The 20,491-nt window shown below is 39.7% G+C and overlaps 1 protein-coding gene and 1 non-coding gene across 21 annotated transcripts in view; one reads left to right on the forward strand and one right to left on the reverse strand.

The window, feature by feature from the left end:
• Nucleotides 1-20,491, forward strand: part of CLASP1 (cytoplasmic linker associated protein 1) — a 248,553-nt gene that overhangs the window by 69,692 nt on the left and 158,370 nt on the right. For all 20 annotated transcript variants that reach the window (XR_016280884.1, XM_089520292.1, XM_089520276.1 and 17 more), the window contains exons 3-6: nucleotides 8,225-8,303; nucleotides 9,567-9,670; nucleotides 12,653-12,744; nucleotides 12,870-12,945. Coding sequence is in view for 19 of the 20 variants with exons in the window: in XM_089520292.1 (XP_089376418.1) it covers nucleotides 8,225-8,303; nucleotides 9,567-9,670; nucleotides 12,653-12,744; nucleotides 12,870-12,945 (351 nt within the window). In the remaining variant the exon portion in view is untranslated. The remainder of the gene's footprint in view (nucleotides 1-8,224; nucleotides 8,304-9,566; nucleotides 9,671-12,652; nucleotides 12,745-12,869; nucleotides 12,946-20,491) is intronic.
• On the reverse strand, nucleotides 4,602-4,727 carry LOC149313978 (U4atac minor spliceosomal RNA). Its single transcript, XR_016281186.1, has one exon. It is a non-coding gene; the product is annotated as a U4atac minor spliceosomal RNA (small nuclear RNA).

Genomic DNA, 20,491 nt, shown 5'->3' on the forward strand with positions numbered 1-20,491 from the left:
ATCCACAAAAAGCAGACAAATTCCTCGGCAAGTGAAGGCTAGTTTTCTAATTAGATTAACTAATTATTAGAATTCTCAAATTTGTAGAGTTTGTTACGTCAAAGGAAACAATCCAAGCCACTGTATGACTGTTATGGCTCTGATTCCCTGCATGGTGATGTAGCAGTTACCTGCCATTTTCTCCCACAGTACCTCCATGGATACCCAGGGCAGCTTTCATGGGAATCCATTTTACAGCAGTCCTCTGCAGTAAACTAGGCTGAAAGAGTGACAAGTCCAGTGTCAGCCAGTAAGATAGGCCTGTTACAGACTGCCAAAATAAAGCTGCTTTGGGTCTCTTTGGAGGTATGCTGTTTAAACGATGCATGCATCCTAAGAATCTGGAAGCTGCGCCAAAGCTGCACTCCAGTGCTTAGGAATGGAGTGTGGCTTTGGCGCGACCTCCGGACTCTTAGGACCCATGCATCATTTAAATAGCATACCTCCAAAGAGACCCAAAGCAGCTTTATTTTGGCAGTCTGTAACAGGGCAATGTATACGGTGTGTATACATTGATAAAAGTATAGTGGGCCCTTGGTTTCTGCTGGGGTTTGGTTCCAAGATCCCCCGTGGATAGCAAAATCCATGGATGCTGAAGTGCCGTTATATACAATAGGGTAGTAAAATTGTGTCTCTTATATAAAATGGCAAAATCAAGGTTTGCTTTTTGGAATTTATATTTTTTAAAAATATTTTCAAGCCATGGATGCTTAAATTTGTGGATAAAAAAATACCCATGGATATGGAGGGCTGATTGTCAATAAGTTGATTTGCATGGGCTGTAAGCCAGTTGTATATATGCAGAATGCCATGGTAAAATGGGCTGTTGGAGGAAGAAAGCGAGTATTTATTGAATGTTGCCCTATGACTAAAAATAAGAAGCCATAACCTCTGCAAATAAGAAATAATTACAGCAAGCAAAGAGCTGCAATGAATCCCTGTGTTGGTCATTTCTTTGGAGAGCGGTGCTTTATTGTTAAAGTGGCATGGGAATACAGGGTATCCCTCATACATACTACAGTAGGCCCTTGATATCCATTGGGGTTTGGTTCCAGGACACACACAAACCGTCCCTTGTGGACACTAAAATATGTAAATGCTCAAGTCCCATTCAATTCAATAACATAGTAAAATGGTGTCTCTTATATAAAATGGAAACATTAAAGTTTGTTCTTTGGAATTTGTTTGGTTTGAATATTTTCAAGCCCTAGATGCCTGAATCTGTGATATGGAGGAATTGTACTGTGATGTGTGCCACCTACACCTGTTCCTGGAGATGACCACTTTGGCAATGGTGACCCAGGTCCTTTTGTCCCATTTGGATTGTTACAACATCCTTTATGTGGTGCAGCCTTTGAAAACTTCAGTAGGTCCAAAAGACAGAAATACCTTAAACAAACAAATAAGTAAATGCTGCGACCAATCTGTTGGCTGGGATTACTTGTAGGGAGCATATACGTCCCCTGTTACAAGAAGTTCACTGGCTGTCAGTTTGGTTTTCTTAGCACAATTTGAAGTACTGCTTTTGAGCTCTACAGCCCTAAATGGACTATCTGAAGGACTGTATTTCCTATCTGGTTGTATTCCAAGAGACAGCTGTGTTAGTCTGTTTTAGCATAAAAAGACACAACAGAATCCAGTGGCACCTGGGAAGAAGAAATTAACAGCATAAGCTTTAGTGGACTCAAGTTGCATATGGTGACCTGTATGGGAGTTCATACATGCTTATGTTAAAATTTTCTCCTTCCCAATTAGTTTCAAAATTTCCACTTAATCCCAACATATGTGTTTATGTATCTCCCTGTATGAGGGTGGCTGAGTTTTGAGATACTTGCCTGGCCGCATCTGCACTGCAGAAATAACCCAGTTTGACACCACTTCAACTGACAAGGTTCAGTGCTAGGGAATCCTGGGATTTGTAGTTTGTTATGGCTCCAGAGCTTTTTGACAGAGAAGGCTAAATGCATCACAAAACCACAGTTCCTAGAATTCTGCAGCATTGACGCATGACAGTTAAAATGGCGTCAAACTGGATTATTTCTAAACATGACATTCATGTACATTTTCTATACACCTTACATACATAGCCTGTAAGAAATTTTAATTAACTTTAAATAATTTTGTGCATGAAACACATTGTGTGTACATTTGAACCATCAGAAAGCACAGATGTCACTGTCTCAGCCACCCAAGTGGACAGTTTTGGATTTTGGAGTATTCATTTTGGAATTCTGGATAAGGGAGACTCAACCTGTATTATTTTAAATGTTTTAAAATTGTTTTAAATTAGTGTTGTTGTTTTTTTGAAAGAAGGATAGCTCATATGATTGCTGTGAAACTGTTTTTAGTATTATGATTGGTTCTTCGATGTATTTTTTTTTAATCTAGGTTGTGAGCTGCCTTCGGTTCCATGCTGCGTAATATATACATACATAACCTCATTCTGTCAGCTCATCCTGTTTCATGTGTAGCAGGGGCTGGGAACTGTGTGGCCTCCCACATGTTCACGAACTGTAAGTCTCAGCATCCCTCACCACTGTCTGTGCTGGCTGGGACTGCTGGGAGTTGCAGTTTAATAACATTTGGCCAGATATGCAACTGCCACACCTCATGTATGTGCGTGTGATTTAGTCTGAAGTAGTAGTCCCCAAACATTTGTCCTCCAGAAGTTTTGGACTTCAGCTCCCAGATTTCCTGACTGTTGGCCAAGCTGGCTGGGGCTTCTGGGAGCTGAAGTCCAAAACACCTGGGAGGCCAAAGTTTAGGACTCACTGGTCTACAGGCACACATAGGGCGGGCATGGGCAAACTATGGTCTTTGGAGTGCACCACAATGATGCCTCACCTTTAGCCATCCTGATGTGAGTTGCAAGCCACTGGAGGGGCACATATTTATGACATTTATGGCCACATTCTTACTGCTGGCTTTGAAAACTTCAGCTGGAATTTCATTACAATCTGCTTCAGGAGAACAAGTGCTGTAGATTTATGAAAGAATTCACTGGCATTACAGACCTATACCTTGTATCTGGGAATAAGTCCAACTGAACTTGCTTCTGATATATTGAATTGTGCTGTTAAGTAAATAGTGGCTGGATCGCTGGGTGTGTGGGATGGGTTGTAATCTGTTTAAAGGATCAAGCAGCAGCAGCAACAAAAAGGTTTCAAGTTTTATAAACAAAAAAGTTCCCAGGAACTGATTCCTTTTATACTACGCATTTACACTGTAGATCTGGCACAAGTTTTAGTTACCATGGCTGCATCCTTAAAAAAATCCTGGGATCTGTAGTTTGGAATTCTCCGCTAAAGAGTCCCTTTAGTGCTGAAGGTCAGGGGAATAAACCCTGTTGGTCAAGGGACTCCATTTACCTCATTAAACTACAAATCCCAGGATTCCATTAAATTGGTATCAAAACGGTATAACTGGGATAGGCATATTCTGTGTTTTGAGATGTGTGAATAGTAGCTCCTTTCCATTAAATATGAAAAGAGGCAAATTCAGTTGGCCCTCTTCTGTACCCATGGATCCAGCCAACCGCGGCTTAAAAGTATTCCTATATATAGTCTGCTTTTTGGAGTGTGTGTGTGTGTGTGTGTGTGTGTATTCCAAAAAGCAGGCCTTGATTTTGCCATATTGTATGAGGAACACCATTGCCAGGGAATTCTGGGATTTGTGGTTTGTTAGTGCCACAACTACAATTCCCAGAATTCCCTAGCATTGAGCCGTGGCAATTAAAGCCGTGTCAAACCAGATTATTTCTGCAGTGTGGATGCAGTCATTGTCTATGGCGAATCCTTGTATTTCTTCTGTGGTCATCGTTTTTGTTTCCTGTACGTTCATCTTTAACCAACCTTGGCACTTTCCTTTTTGACCTTCTCCAGTAATTATTGCTGCTGTCCGTCTTCAAGTCATGATCGATACAGCACTCCAAAGTTTGCACAGTGCTTTGCATAGTAAAATCCCTCCCATTAGCTGTCAGTAAAAATAAATAGCCAGCATGGAATAGTGATTTGAGTGTTGGACTACGACTCTGGAGAGCAGGGTTCGAATCCTGGCTAGGCCATGGAAACACACTGGCCTTGGGTCAGTCACACTCTCTCAGCCTCAGAGCATGGCAATGGCAAATCCTCCCTGAAGAAACTTGCCAAGAAAACCCCATAATTAATAATAAGAAAAATAGTATTAATAATTATATAATTAATTTTATTTTAATATAACTTATAATAAGTGATATTATTATTATTATTATTATTATTATTATTATTATTATTATTATTTCTTCTGTTAAGGATTGCCGTGAGCTGGAAATGTTTATAGGCACCCAATAGCAACAAATAAATCAATCAATAACGAAGCATTCAAGGCTGAGTTTAATTGGAGGCATTTTTTATGAGGGGGAAGGCATGGCGTAGTCTCTAGCGCCCTCTAGTGGAACTTGAGGGGAAACGAGCCCTTAACGGTGGGAAACGGCGGCGGGTGCGAGAATGCAGCTTGCTCCTCCTGCGTTTTGCGTGTTGCTTTTAGGCACTGCGTCAAAGGAGTGGTTGGGGCGGTAGAAGCAAGGTTCCAAAAATTGCACCTCGTTGGGGCCGAAACCCCAGGGATGCGTATGTGTTGCGTAGGCGTTAGCAGTACTGTCCTCACTAGGCGTTCATTGGACAGTAGCGCAACCCCAAGACAAGGACGGTTGAAGGGAGAGGTGCCCGTGGCAGGCGGGGGAACCCTCGGGACGCCCCTTCAGCTCACGGCGAGCACTTTCAGGGGGCGGGGTCCGCCTCGTTTTTAAATTCGGGTGCCAACGGCCGCACCTTAGCGTCACCGCTAACGCTCGAGGCGCGTCATTTTTTTTTATTTTTGACATAGAAGCCGCTTATTAGCCTCTTTTAGACCATGCCCACAATGCATCGCGGCGCTTGGTTTGCTAATTTGCATAACGGCTGCGGAGGGGCGGGGCTTGTCTGCCGGGCGAAGCTGTTGCATCCACTTTTTCTCTGAAAGGGGGCGTGCGCTTGTGTTACTTTGGGAGAGCCCGTTTGAGGCGCTTTTAGGTCGCTCCACATTCCAGCGGGCGGAACCATTTTCTTAAAGAGGGGTGGCAAACCGTCATTTTGCAGGTCTCTCGGCCAACTCACAGAAGCCTCAGCGAGCACGTTCCCCGCAGCGAGGGATTGTGGGGGATGTAGTCCCCAAATCCTCTGGAGAGCTGAATTGCTGCTCTAATAGCAGAGTGTGTGTGTGTGTGTGTTTGTTTGTTTTGCAATTCAACTCTCCAGAGGGGAGATACATATATATATTCACTTACACAAAACGAAAAAAGTAAAACAAGAAACAGTAACACAACCCACACAAAACACACACACACACACAAAACAACACTTTCCACAGTCAGTGCCCAAAGTAACCACCAAGACTAATAGAGTCTCCCCATCTTCTAGCCTCCTTGACTTCCCACATATTCACTGCTTTTTTAAATTTAATGTCAAGAATTACTCCTTGTTAACCTTTAATCCAGTGTGTGTCTGTTTACATATGTGTACCATCCGTTAAAAAGCATCAAGTAAAATATCAATACAATGAGTAAAATCAATTAAAAATATAAAATAAAAAATCAGTGAAATGTAGCATCAGTTAAAAAAGGTAAAACTATTAAAACAATTGCAGCTGCTAAAAATCACAGAAAGCATCACAATCATCACTAATCAAAACACCTTAAAAGGCTAGGTGAGAACAATATACTGTACTTTGTTTATGTGTGTGTGTGTATATATGTATATGTATGTGTATATTTATGTATATGTGTACATAAATACAAACACACACACACATATATGTTATACACACACATACATAACACTGGATACATACATACTAGGATAAAGTTAATACAATATAATATATTAATTAAAACTAGAATAAAGTCGATATATTATCTTTTATAACTATATATATAAATATATAGTTCTGTGTGTGTGTGTATGTATGTATGCAGACACACACACAAATATATATTTAGGTAATATATTAACTTTGTGTATACAGACACAAACACGTTTAGGTAATATATTATTATAATAACAATATATTATTAATAAAGATAATATTTTAACTTTGTTTTAGTTTTATATTATATCAACTTTATCCTCGTTTGTTTGTGTGTGTGTGTGTGTGTGTGCGCGCGCACATGCATGATGATAATATATTATAATGCATGCACACACACACACTAGGTCAGGATAAAGGTAATATATTACCTTTTATATAAATGTATTACCTAAAAATAACACACACACACACACACACACACACACACACATTTTGTTCTCACCTAGCCTTTGAAGGTGTTTTGATTATTGCTGACTGCAATGATTTCAGTGGTTTTACTTGTTGCGATTGTTTTAATAATCTTGTATACCATTTTGTTTAAATTTCTTTAATTAGCCCATTGTTGTTTTAGTGAAAAGTCAGGATAGAAATATGTAAACCAAGCACAATAATAAAAATTTCCAAGTAGCTGTGCATGAGATAACACTCAATGTGTAGTGGTTGCTCTGATACCTCATGAGGATATAAGCGACATGAAATAGCTACTTTTATGGTTTTCTGAATTAAATTTACCAAATTTCTTTTGAGGTTTGAGTACCAGTTTTATAATACACCTTAACAACAATAAACACTAATGCAGAAAACTTTTTTCTGTGTTGTGCCATTATTTGCAATTCATGCAGTGAAAAATTAAATGATAATGAACTTATTTACGATAACTGTATCAACAGGGGGAAAAACAAGTCAGAGGCGAATATTTTGGTTTGATTGCATTGTGGAACAATGTCAGTGAGGAGAGAGAATGAAAAAACGCTTGAATTTATGACAGTCTAACTATAACAATTAAGCTGGAAATTCAGCAAGGAAATAATTGGACAATGTTTTTCCCCTCTTGTTCGTATCTGCTACTGTTCAAAATCTAGTACATGGCCTCTATTTTTTTCTTGTTAAACTCTTTAAATAAGTATTGGCTTATTAGGTAACTACAGTAATTTGGGACTTCATAGTATTTCTGTTCATAATAGTGCACATGCAGGCTGGCATGATATGTTTTGTTATTACTGCAGTCACTGCTAACACACATTTTCTGTAGCACATAGATATCACATCAAAATGGTAAGATTATACCATATAACTGGGGGATGGCAGAGTTGCAGAAGCTATGACTTGCCTGATTTCATCTTTGCCCTGAGGTGAAGTTTTGGATGGTGTACTAATCTGGAGACCAGGGTTTGAATCCCAGCTTGGCCATGAAAACCTACTGGGTTACCCTGGACAGTTTGTGATTTAGTTCCCACCTTGCCAATCCATATTTTTACAGCCAAAACCAACAGTAACAATAATAATAATGATTTATTTATAGCCCGCCCAATCACAAGGATTCCGGGTGGGTTACAGGAATAAAAATACAGAGAATACAATACAATACAATACAAGAGAGCAATGTAAGTCACAACATTCACAGCTAGAGACCTGATAGAATTGGGCCTGTCTTTTTCACTCCCTCCCAGGTCTGATGATGACAGCTGGTACAGAGGGAGGACTAGATACATCTCTCCCTTCCCTTCAGCACCTTGCTTCCTGAGCACTTGCATATTTCCCGGCTTAATTAAATGGAACAAATTGCTCTGTCTGACATAGAGAACTGTATTTTTATGTCAGTTTAGGGAGCAGGATCTCAAAGCACTCATTTAATGCTGAGGAGGCAAGATGGGACAGCAACCCATTGCTCATGCTACAGCCTTTTCTGCACCTGAAAATGGTGTGTGTAGGTGGTAGCACTGGCATAGCGTATGTAAAGGATGCACTTCTGAGCATACTTGGGAGTCATAGCTATTGAATACAGTGCAATGGACTTTTAAATGTGCAGCACCTTGTCTTTTCTACATCATACATCCCATTCATTCCAGTTAAATTTGTGTCAATGACAGGCTCATCTGTGGCTTCTGTAGACTAGTCCTATTACTATCAAATCAAACTAAACGTCATTTGGAAGATGTGTATCTTTTACAATCTTTATTTTTGGAAATTGTGAAAAGTAATGCAGTGGCCGGGAGCTCCATTCCTTTATTGTCTCTCTGTGTTTACTTTGCATACTCACTCTCTAACTTACTGTGGCTCTCTCTTTTTGTTTTATTTTCAGGTTGTCCTGCTGGGCCTGGACATCTTATCTGCACTGGTGTCACGCCTCCAAGATAGGTTTAAAGCCCAAATTGGCACAGGTGAGTTTGTTGAAACAAACCTGAGCCAAATGGCTTGTAATATTGGATTGTGTGCCTTTTTGCTTGCTTACCACCCTGGACTCTGCAGATGTTATTTCAAGACTGAAGCAAAGAGTCAGCTGTCATAGTTATAAGGAAGCAGCAGTTTGTAACAACAGTGGATGTAAAACCTGGTTGTCTACATGGAGACAGAGAAGCAGTTACCTTTGGGTTGTTCCCAGAATGTAAAATAGTGATACAGATCAGGAGCCAAGTTTGCTACCCTTTCTAGAACATGTGTAAATCTGCTCTGACATTTGCAGTCATGAGCTTGGTGAATTCTTTTTTTAATTATTAGCCAACTGTGAAGATAAATGCATCTTTGGGTTGCTCTTTTGGCATTTGCTCTTTCAGAGAGTTGGGAGCAAGAGAGGCTGTGTCTGTATCCACCTTTGAGATTTGCTTGCAGTTGAAGAGATAGGGTTGCAACCTGGAAACTTAGCATTTCCATTTTGAAGCTTGTTTTCACAGTCAGAGGAACAGAAATTAAAAATTAAGTTTTTCTTTGATAGATAAAAACTGAGATGCACTGATTTTTAATTCTGCATGCATTACCACTACCTGTGTGGAATTTGTGGCAAGTGTTTGTTCTTTCTGGGCAACACTCACATACTTAGATATAGGGGCTAGGTGGGATTTGGGGTATAAAGACTCTTTTTGCAAAGGACACAAGCAACAGAGAAAGCCCATTGCTGTGAAAGCTTTATGGGTGTTCTAGATTGTGATTATGTATTCTTGCAATTTGTGTTGTTCTACTGTACACATACATGTTGCTTCTGGTTTGCTAACATTGTCTGTGGGTAGGTTAGCAGGTATGGCAAATACACTTAAATACAGCTGGTCACCCTAGGAAAACTTGCATGGAAAAAGCCATCTTTTATATGGCTTGTAATTTATTGTATTTTATAGGTTTTTTTATCATTTCATATAATAATGTCTCTAAGCAGGTTATATTAAAATAGCTATACTGTACAATGTAATATTAGAGCAGTTTAATAAATAGTACATTGATGGTACTGATGGTAAGTCCTTCTTGTCCAAGGCAAGTGTTTGTTCCTTCAGTGGGAACTGCTTAGCAAAGTCACTGTTCAGGTTGTCTGGAGACATGTGGTAGGCTTTGAGTGGGTAGACAGAGGTGTGTGTGTATATATTATAGTATCTATCTATACTTCTAGCTCTATTCCCATATTCTTTTCTCTAATTAGCCTTGCTTTACCTTTTTAGTGTTGCCTAGTTTAATTGACAGATTGGGAGATGCAAAAGACTCAGTGAGAGAACAGGATCAGGCACTGCTGCTAAAAATCATGGAGCAAGCTGCTAGTCCTCAGGTGAGTTCATGGAAATACCTAATTACAGCATGTAAACAAGTGGTGTAGATATTGGGAGCATAGTTTGTAATGGGTGGTGGTGGTGGTTGGCCTGTGATCATTTAGTAATTTAATAAATTGTGCTTTTCAAATAGACTGGGTGCTATCTACCTAACAAAAATATAGCTGTAGTATTTTTTCTCAAACTAGTGGGAAAACAGCACTATATAACTTCGAATGGATGTGTATGAATGGATGCCGCATAATTATAACAATACTGAGGTCATCAGCAGAATTAGAATCTTTTTTTCCAATTTTTATTAAATGTATACACGTATATGCACACATAACATAGTTACATACATATTCTACACACAAACAGACAATTGTAAAATATAATTAACAAAATGAACACATATACAACTACAGTGGGACCATGTTATCCACTGGAGTTTAGTTCCAGGATCCCCTGTGGATAACAAAATCAGCGGATGCTCAAGTCCCATTAAGCACCCTTATATAAAATGGAAAAATCAAGGTGTGCTATTTGGAATTTATACTTTTTCAGAATATTTTCAAACCGTGGATGCTTGAATCCTTGGATAAAAAATCCATGGATAAGGAGGGCCAACTGTAATATAAAAAGCTAATATATTTCTTTTACTTAGATAGCAAAATTATTTCCTAAAGAAATATATTTATCTTCTCCAATTGCATATGGAAATTAACTACAGTAGCTTCCTTTCTTTAAACTTAACCGTATTGTTCTTTAAAACGTCTGTCTCTCTCCACCTTGCTCTTTTCCCTTATAGTTCAACTGCACTATGTTCAAAGCGATCTTTCAAAAAAAAAGAAGAGGAAAATCTGATAAAGAAATAAAAAGAAAAAATATAAATGGGAGTATGTTTAATATCCAGATATCCACAATTATTCAAATGTTTAAAGTTTCTCTCCACACTGACCACTCAGAGGTTAAAAGATAAAAATACAAATGATAAAAACTACCACTTGAGGTTGAAAGCAACCACTGTTGTGCATTCAGTGAACTACCAGTTCATTATTGTGGATTAGACAGAGTAACTACAGTGAATATTGAATCTAATTTAAACAAGCAGTCTTGAAAGGCATTTTTTAGTTCAAAGCAGTAAGTTTGGAAACATTTTGCTTGTCTTTTTGCCCATTTACAAGAAGATCCACCATTGTTTTCACTCAAGTTTCTATTTTGTAAGTACTATGTAACATCTTTCTCTTCTACACATCCTATTATTGTCCTCAGCCACTTAAAGAGCCTGCTGTCAAGTACCAATCAGCAATTTGCCTTATTTCGAGAGGCAACATTTTCTCTAGCACAAAACCCCACTTCTGTTTTCCACTCTATCCTGCATAACTACATGTTCTTCTAAAGCAGTACTTCTCAAATAGTGGGGCGGGCCCCCCAGGGGGGGCGCAAGGCTCTGTTATGCAGAGGTGTACATATAACAATTTTATAGACAAATGATACTATTTACAGTCGCGCGGGGGTGTGAAATGTTTTCTTCTTCCTAGGGGGGCATGACAGAAAATAATTGAGAAGCACTGTTCTAAAGCAATCAGTCATAATTCCTTATGAATGTCTCAATTTGATTCCAAAGAAAGTAGATAGGAGATAAATGCATGGAACATTTATAGCAATTTTACATGGGTTTTCATGACACCCCCCCCCCCCAGCATATTTAGTTTAGTAACAATACAAATGAGAAACAAACATATATAATGTTCATCTGTCCCGAACATGTATGTGATGAGTGTTCAGGCCTTATTTTAGTGTTTTAATTTAACATTTTTCACATTTGCACGTGGTTTTTTTTAATTTCCACTAAGGACTGGCAGAAACATGGCAGAAACATTAAGCTTCATATTCTTAACTATCTTTAACATTAAGAGGAAAATCCACGGTTACTGTAAGCCCCCCCCCCCCTTCAGATGTTGTAGATGTTGGCCTCAGGTTGGTTGCATGCTGCAGGGGCAGGGCTAGCAACAGGAGTGGCCAGTGGATCCATGGCTGTGGCAGATGCTCTTTTGAGTTTGTTCCCACTCTTCCCGCAGTGGCTCCAAGTTGTTTGGAATTTCTGCCAGAGCCAAATCTCTAGGCAGCTGGAGTCCAGCACTGGCAGAACTTCTGTACCACATAGAAAAAGTGAAGTGTGGATTCACTGCCACCATAGTGGTGAATCCATCTGCCATCCCGGGCTAGTGGGGTGGCTTTGCAGCTTTTTTCACCTGTGCCCTATTTCTTGCACATAATATGAAAAGGGAGTTAAAATGTCAATGATATTAAATACATTTCTAGAACCAGCATTAGCACTGAGAATTGAAACTGGAGAACCACTGTAAAGATTATTGTTAAATGAACTAACAAAGCCATCATCAGTTGTCTGTAAAATCCCATTAAATGGCTTTTAGGTTTGTGCCATTATGTATTTTGACTCCTGCCTGCAACGTCCTGCCCCTGCAAACATTCCTTATGAAGAACTTTTAGTCCTACTGAGAGATAGTCATTCCCAGGTGGTAGAATTAAAATGCCTTTCTGACTGCATATTTCCTGTTCACCTGTTGCAGTTCTGGAAGCTGGACTCACAGCGTTTTAAATTTGTATTGTTTGGAAGACTGATGGAATCCTCACTCAGGGCATTATACCTATTTACCCTTTTGTCAGTCAATGGTCAGCATAAGGCTTTCTAGAGGATCAGTGTGGGAATGTGATAGGAGTGAGCCACACAAAAGCAAAATGAGAGCAGCATCCACTAACACAGTAAAAATGCTCTTTTGATGTGTGTGTGTGAGTGTGTGAGCTATTCCCACTGTTACTTATGTCTATGTATGTGTGTATATGTACATTTGATTAAACCTACATACAAACACACTTTTGTTGTGGCTACAGAATATTCAAGATCAAGAAATGTAACACTGTAGCTCGTGTGGGTTTATTTTTCTATTTATATTATTTTTGTCTCCCTGTGGCAGTATGTATGGGACAGGATTTTGGGAGGATTCAAACACAAGAATTTCCGGACAAGAGAAGGAATTTGCCTCTGCCTTATTGCAACGCTCAATGCGTAAGTTGGGCTTTATAGCATGTTTTGAAACTTGCATTCATATTTTTTTTAAAAAAAAATGTGGTTAATATACTCTTTTTTTCTGTTTCTCACCCCCCCACTTTGCTCATGCCTATCTCTCGTAGATCTGGAGCTCAGAGTTTAACACTGAGCAAGATTGTGCCACATATATGTAATTTACTTGGAGATCCAAACAGCCAGGTGAGTCTTTAATGTTCAAGTATTTTTCTTTGCAGAGGGATGATTATGGTGGGTAGAAAAGTCTTTTTAAAAAATGTTATTCCAAAGGTGTGGCATAAACCTGTCTTGGAAGGTTTTTCACCTTTTGCTGAAACTTGTATGAAATTCCAGATATCAGAATGTGTCATTCATTTAACTTACAGTGTAATCATGTGTCCTCCTGTTCTTTGTGTTACAGTACCACTGTTGTATGTGCTTATATGAATGAATATCCATTCAATGTGGATGTAATGTCATACAGGTTGAGTCGCCTTTATCTGGAATTCTGAAATCCAAAATTGTCCACATGAGGGGCTACCCACCTTATCCCGGGAATAAATAGGCAATAAACAGCAACAGATCATTCACAGGGAAATCCTGTGAATGATTTGTTGCTGATTATTGCCTGTTTATTCCCAGGATAATAACATTTTAATCGTGATGTGTGTGAAAATGTTAATCGCAATTGCTCGATTTTCATGGGATAATCAGTGTTTAAATCCCCTTATTTTCCCAGTGCAATAAAGTCCTGAGGTACTTATGGATCAGCAAAGGCTTTAGGCATGTAATATTTTTCGTCACAGTTTGATCCTGTGTGTTTTTACAGTTGCCAAATGACTTATATACTTCCCTTTTTTCCTTTCCTAGCTTTGCAGTTATACTTATAAAAATCCAATAAAATATCTTTAAAACCTTTTCACCACAATATAACCATGCTTTTGAAGATCTCTTTGGTTTTCAACAATAGTATGTGATATAGCATTGAGTCCACAGGACAAAATGGAGATATATCTCAAAATGCTCAATAGTTGGCTGTTTTATTTTATGAATTTTGCTGTGTATATATTTCTGTGGTCTTCTTCAGGAGCCATATTAAATCTAACTGTGGAATCTCATTTCACTTCATTTCATTTGCTGAACAGAAAGAAATACTTGAACTAGGCTCCATTTTTCCCCTGACCATCTGCTAAAATTAAAAAAAAAACCTGAGTCTAGTTCACATGATTCTATTAGGTGTTCTCCAGCCTTTGTCTCCTCTTAATACTTATAGCATGAAGGGCAGATACGTAATAAATTAAAGCAACATATGATAATAAGCATGTTAACTAGATGTAGTTACTTGGTGACTGTAAAACCATTGCTTTGCTTACAATGCCAGCTTATTTTTATAGAGGGGACAATTAAAAATTGACGTCATCTACTTATAAATATGAAATACAGTTTTGTTTTGTTTTTAAAAAGTCTACTGTCCAGTTAAAATATCTAAATAAAGATAGCTGTATTGATCCTTGAGGCCTCCCCTTCCCAATCAACAGTGTTGACCAATATGTTTATTAGGACCAATTAACTTGCCACACAAGTGTGCAAGTGTTTCATTGCTCCAGAACTCTTCATCAGATTTGGTGATGCAAAAAGCACAAGAAGAAAGAAGAAATGGAAAATCCCCAAACTTGGGCAGACATTATGGTTCTGGACTCTGTAGTTCAGAACCATTCTCAACATGGAGATTTGCAAATGTATGAATAAATGGTAGGTGTTACAAGATATTAGATTGTATCTGGAATAAAGAGGGAATGGCTGATCTTCCTTTCTGAAAATATAGAGGCCGTCTACAGCTTAGGTCTTTTGAGTCTTCTGACCAGATTCCTGAGTTTCTCATGCCCAACTGTTGAATTACCTTTCCCCAAGTATGTGATGCTCCTGGCATAAAATATCGTTTTAGAAAACTAAAAAGAGTACACTAATTCCCTTCTGCTCAGTTGGACATGAGTTCACTTTGGGGCTTCCTTGACTGTACGTTTGTATCTTCTCACCATTATATGGAATAATATAGAGCAGGGATGAGCAAAGTGCAGCCAATGGACTACATACAGCCCTTGGGGTGCCCCAAACCCCTAAAATAATTTTTCCAGATGATTTTTATCCAGGCTTTGCTCTCCCAGCCACCCAGATGCTCCACATACCTTAAAAGCATTCTAGAACCTCCCCAAAATTAGCTGAAGTAGAAACCAGAAGTGACATCACTTCTTGTTTCAGTTTTGGCTGATTGGAAGAGGCAGACTGGCAAGTTTATAAATTATGTAAGTCGATTTTGGTGTGATTGAGGGGGAACAAAACATAAAATATTTCATTTTTAAGGGATCTGGGGCTTTGGTATGCAAGTGCAGCCCTTTGGAGCCCCCCAGGGATGAAACATTCTCTCTCTTCCCTTCACAGTTGCCCATCCCTGTTTTAGAGGAACAGTTTGCTTCCTTCCAAACTTCGTGTCGTTTAGACAATGACATATTTAATTTTCTGCCCAGTGGTGAAAGCTTCTATATAATCTGGGTTGTAACAGGAAGGAAAAGCTTAAAAAAAAAAAGCACCATAAGACATTTTGTGCTGCTCATGTTGAGGACCAAACTCTGCAAACATTATTGCTATCACTTGTAGAAATAGATATATTTATGCATATAAAAAGAAAAGTGAAATAGATTTGTAAGTCATATACAGTAAAACCATTTTACAATTGTTCCTAATTTTTGTTACTGGAATTCAGTACAAATTGTATTGAGTAAAATAGGGGAAATCCCCAGACATCATCTTCATGTTCATTTTTGGAGAAGGGCTGAGTGCCATTAGGGGGGTGTGAGCTGCACCAGGTGATACCCTGTGTGTGTGGGTGGGTGGGCATGACAGCATTGCTCCCCAGACATGTGCCTTTTTGCAGAAAGGGGCTGTGACATTCACACATATCCCTTGAAAACACTGAAGAGATGGTGTGCTTGGGGTAAGGCTCAGTGGGAGGAGAAAGGAGAGGCTCTAGGTGTTTGGTTTTTTTAAAAAATAAAATTAAAAATTAAAATACTTTAAACGTTTCTTTAAAAATATCACAACTTACCATATTTTCACATTAACCATGTGAAACTATGTGCATGTATATACATTCAGGCTGTGCACATGATATTTCCATTTAAAGGTATAATTTTAATTTTGCTAGTTGTTTATGTCACAACTATTATCATTACATTCAGTGATTTACAGGGATTATGATTTATGAGTAACATTTGTACAGAAACCATTACTAAGGATTCTGTATGGTGTGGTATCGGAGGAGATCATTGGGGGAATGATACCATGAATTGCTGCAGTGGGTGATACCAGCTCTAGTGATACCACTGGAGAAGGGCAGATGAGAGGGATGACACAAAGCATCACACACGGCCCTGTGATATGCAAAATATGGGGAAAAGCCCCACCTATTACCTAGTGATATCAAGAGCCAGTATGGTATAGTGGTTTGAGTGCTGGACTGTGACTCTGGAATCCAGAGTCCCGGCTTGGTCATGGAAACCCACTGGGTGATCTCAGGCGAGTCACACTCTCAGCCTCAGGGGAAGGCAATGGCAAATTTCCCCTTAACAAATCTTGCGAAGAAAATCCCATGATAGGTTCACCTTAGAGTTGCCACAACTTGGAAATGATTTGAAGCCACACAACAACATTACCTGGTCCAGAAACTGATACAATGTAACTTCTGTTTCCTGTGTACACAATCCCCCTTCATGCTTGACTCTGTGAATACATGGATAGTCCTGTAGTGAGCCAGCAGTAGGATCCCTCCCCCATTGACTGCTCTATGCCTCTCTACACACTTTTTACAATTCACGTAGAAAGAGAACGGTTATCTCTTTACCTTCCAAACTACCTTTTGTAGTGTGTGCTGAGAAAAAGGATTTGATCCTTGCTAATGAGAAATATGTCACATAAAACCATAAGTTCATTGGAGGCTGGTGGAATGCCTAAGGCCAGTCAGAGGAGTCCAGGTTCCAGAACTTTGCCAATGGGCAGTTATGCTCTTGGACTGCGACAGTTGAAAAGGTATATGGACGGGTTATGGGGGGGTGGGGAGATGTGTAAAAGCACACTTGATCACACCTGTTGTGCTCCCTGCATTCACTTCCTTGCAGGGGTGGGAGCTGTGCGGCCGTCCAAATTTGGTTGAACTGAAACTGCAACTCCTAGCAGCCCTAGCCAACACTAGATGAGAAATGCTGGGAATTGCAGTTCGGCAATTTCAGGTGAGCCGAATGATTCCTACTGCATCTGTGTAGAGCAAAGGGTGGGGAAGAAACCTCTCCAGATTAAGGGCCAAATTCAGTTTAAGAGCAGTTGTTTGTGGCTCTATTCCAGCAGATAGTGAGGTCAAAGGCAAAAGGGTGGGTCTGAAAATACCAGCATATTTTAGCTTGAAGTTCATACTACTGTTTTGTTGTGTACGTTCAAGTCATTTTTGACATGGCAATCCTATCACAGGGCTTTCTTGGCAGAATTTGCTCAGAGGCAGATTGTCGTTGTCATCCTCTGAAGTAAGAGTGTGGGATTTGCCCAAGTTCACCCATTGAGTTTCTGGGTTTCATGGCCGAGCAGGGAATCGAATCTCAGTCTCCCAGTGTCCTAGTCCAGCACTCAAACCACTACACCATGCTGGCTCTCCATCAGTAACTAAATTTTTGGGGAGGCATTTCATCAGTTTAGAATGGGGTGGGGAGAAACCTGTATGAAAGCTGAAGATGCCATACCATATCATGAGGAAAGGGAGCACGGCCAAGTGGCAAACGCCAGAAACCCAGAAGGAGTCCCGGGTTTGGATGTTCCTTAGCCCTGCTGTAGAGTTTGGGGTCTTTGTTTTTTGGGGCCAACCAGCCAGCAGTCTTGCAACACAGTACTTGCCCTTTATGTGCTGTTGCCCTGGAGACAGAGGGAGCCTTGAGCCTGGCTGGACCAAGGGAGCAGAAAAGGAAGGATGTGACAGAACTGATCTGAGATGGAAGAAGTAAGGAGAGGCCTCCCAAGGAAGGTTGGCAGGATGGATGAGGATTTGACCCGTGGGGGACAACAAAGGAGAGAATAGAGGAATGGTTAAATAGGTCGGTGGTGTTGTGAGGATGGAGAGGCAGAGGTTAGGTCTAGAAATGGTGCTTGTTACAGTTGAACTCTTCCGTGTGTAATCTAGGAGCCTTTTTATTGTTATTTTAAGCTTATTTTCATTTGGAGCCCCCCCCCCCCCCCCAAAAAAAAGTGTTTTCAGTAATAGCCAGGATGATGATGATGATGATGATGATGATGATGATGATGATATTTCCCTCTTTTCCTCAATGTTAGTCTGTTTATAAGCATATTCACAGAGTCATTAAAGTACAGTCAGCCCCCCCCTTTTTTTTTAAATCCACAGATTTAACCATCTAAGGCTTGTAAATATTTTTAAAATATATGAATTCCAATAAGCAAACCACAATTTTGCTACTTTATGTAAGAGACAGCATTTTACTATGCCACTGTATTTAATAGGACTTGATCATCCAGATTTTGGTATCGCCAGAGGTTCCTGTAATCAGCTGATACCAAGGACCCATTGTAATACCCCTTGTTAAGACAAATGTGCCCACAATCCCATATATAAGCTTTCAGTTTACACAGAGCTCTTCCTTGAATTCACTCATTTAATTCATTCACGTAAACCATTTAAAAAGTCTAAAGTTGGAAAGTAAGGATATTAGATGTTTCAAGATCATGATTTGATGCTGAGGTTGAGATCTTATGTATATCAAGCAGGGAGCCTGTGTGCTATATTGCTAAGCATCAACCAAAGAAGGAAACCAACTTGAAGATGAACAAGAAAATCCAATTTAAATCAGTTGTCCAGAACCAGATTGCTAGGTCTCTTTGTAGGATTGGTGGGGAACCTTTGTCTGTTAGATACATTGGACTACAACTCTCATCTGTTGCTATTGACTTTGGTGACTGGGACTTCTGGTATGAACTAAAATGAGCATGGGATGGAGTGTTTCTTTCCCTATTGGATATAGTGACCCTGAAGTTATCTGAAAGATTATCAAAGTCTAAGTCTTTCCTTTAGTAGGAGTCTTTAGTTGACTTTGTAAATTGGGGTGAGGAACCTTTTGGCTTTCCAGATATTGGTCTGCAGTATCCATAATCCTTTAACATTGGCTAGACTGGGTAGGACTGATGGACACCAATAACGTGTGGAGGACTACAAGTTGCCTATTTCTGGTGAAAATACTGCTTTCAATAGAGTTTAAATTCATACTTTGCCTATTTTACAGCAGCCGGGTGAAAAAGACCACAACAGTAACTATCTTGCAAAAAAACAACATACTTTGATTGTGAGTTCCTGCATGGCATGGAATTGGATGGACCTTGTGGTCTCTTCCAACTCTATGATTCTGTCTTTCTGAGGAGGAATGGAGACCTGCAGTAGCCAACTATATTTTTATGTTGGTTGTAGAAGAAAAACGTCTTCCTTTGGTATTCAGCTTGATTTTTATATTGGGCTTATCCTTTGCCAAAACATTCACTCACCTGCTTTGGAGCTCTTTTGTCATGGCCCCCAGGCTAGTGTTTAAATAACAAGTTGTTTGGAAGCTGAGAAGCTCAGGGTTTTTGTGAATGTATTCAGTGAGTGTGGCAGTAAATCATGAGGTAATCACATACCCACAGAAAAATCTGTCACCCTGCTTGTATTACAAATCTGTCACAATAGCAGATAAATTCCTTTGTGTAAGGGGATAAGAAGCAATTGTTTCTATAACTGGGCAAGATGCTTGAGTGCCTTCAATTCCCACCAATCTTAAGTCATCATTTCTGTCCCCCCACCTCTCTCTTCACCACCCCCCCATGTCATTTTCCCCAGGATTAATCAGATTTACCCATTTTATTTCATTTGCCTTGCCAGCAATAGTGAGTAATGTAGAGAAGCTGCAAAGCAATGTAGGGGAAATGACACAGGCAACGCATGGATGGCGCTTGTAAGTCTGCAAAGAGGGCGGCACTGTTTGGCTTGCTCATATTATTATCATTATCTTAGTCATTTTATTTCATCGAATCACAGAAGGGACAGCAGAGGGGAGGTTAGGTGGCTGTATTGGCTGCAAACCCCTTTCCATTTCTATAGTTTCCACTTCCCAAAGGGTTTTGGGGTCAGAATCAACTTTTTGTTTTTTCAAATGGTCAGGAGTAGTCTCTGACAGCCTCTAAGATGGTCCTATTGACCATTTTAGTAACTTTTCAAATGTTCTGTGTCCCACTCACCTTTTCAAAATAGGAATTGACAAGGCAATCATTTCTTCTTTTTTAAAAAAAGGTTTGCACTGGGGGGGGGGGGGGAGTTGAGCCACTCCAATGTCCCTAAATGTGGCAAAATGTCCAACAGCACCTCCAGAGACTTGAGGGATGCGACTGCTCATGTAAGGGCAAAACCCTCCCTGATGATGCAGCTGTCATTCAGTCAGTGGCTTCCAATTCTTGACGTAATACATGTTGCTCTTTGTCTGGAATGTCTTGACCTGCATAAAGAAGAGATGTGTGAAGAGAAGTAAGAGGAGAAGCATCCATTTACTGTGGCCCATCTCATATATAATGCAAAGGCAGCATTTAGCACTACCCATACAAATTAAATGAGTGTGAGTGAAGTTTTATGCTCACATACTTCTCCTTCCCTCTCTTAAAGGTACAAAACAATCTGCAT

The sequence above is a fragment of the Sceloporus occidentalis genome, unplaced genomic scaffold (genome assembly GCF_023333645.1).
Source record: "Sceloporus occidentalis isolate IW3139 unplaced genomic scaffold, rSceOcc1.0.p SCAF_4, whole genome shotgun sequence".
Taxonomy (NCBI): domain Eukaryota; kingdom Metazoa; phylum Chordata; class Lepidosauria; order Squamata; family Phrynosomatidae; genus Sceloporus; species Sceloporus occidentalis.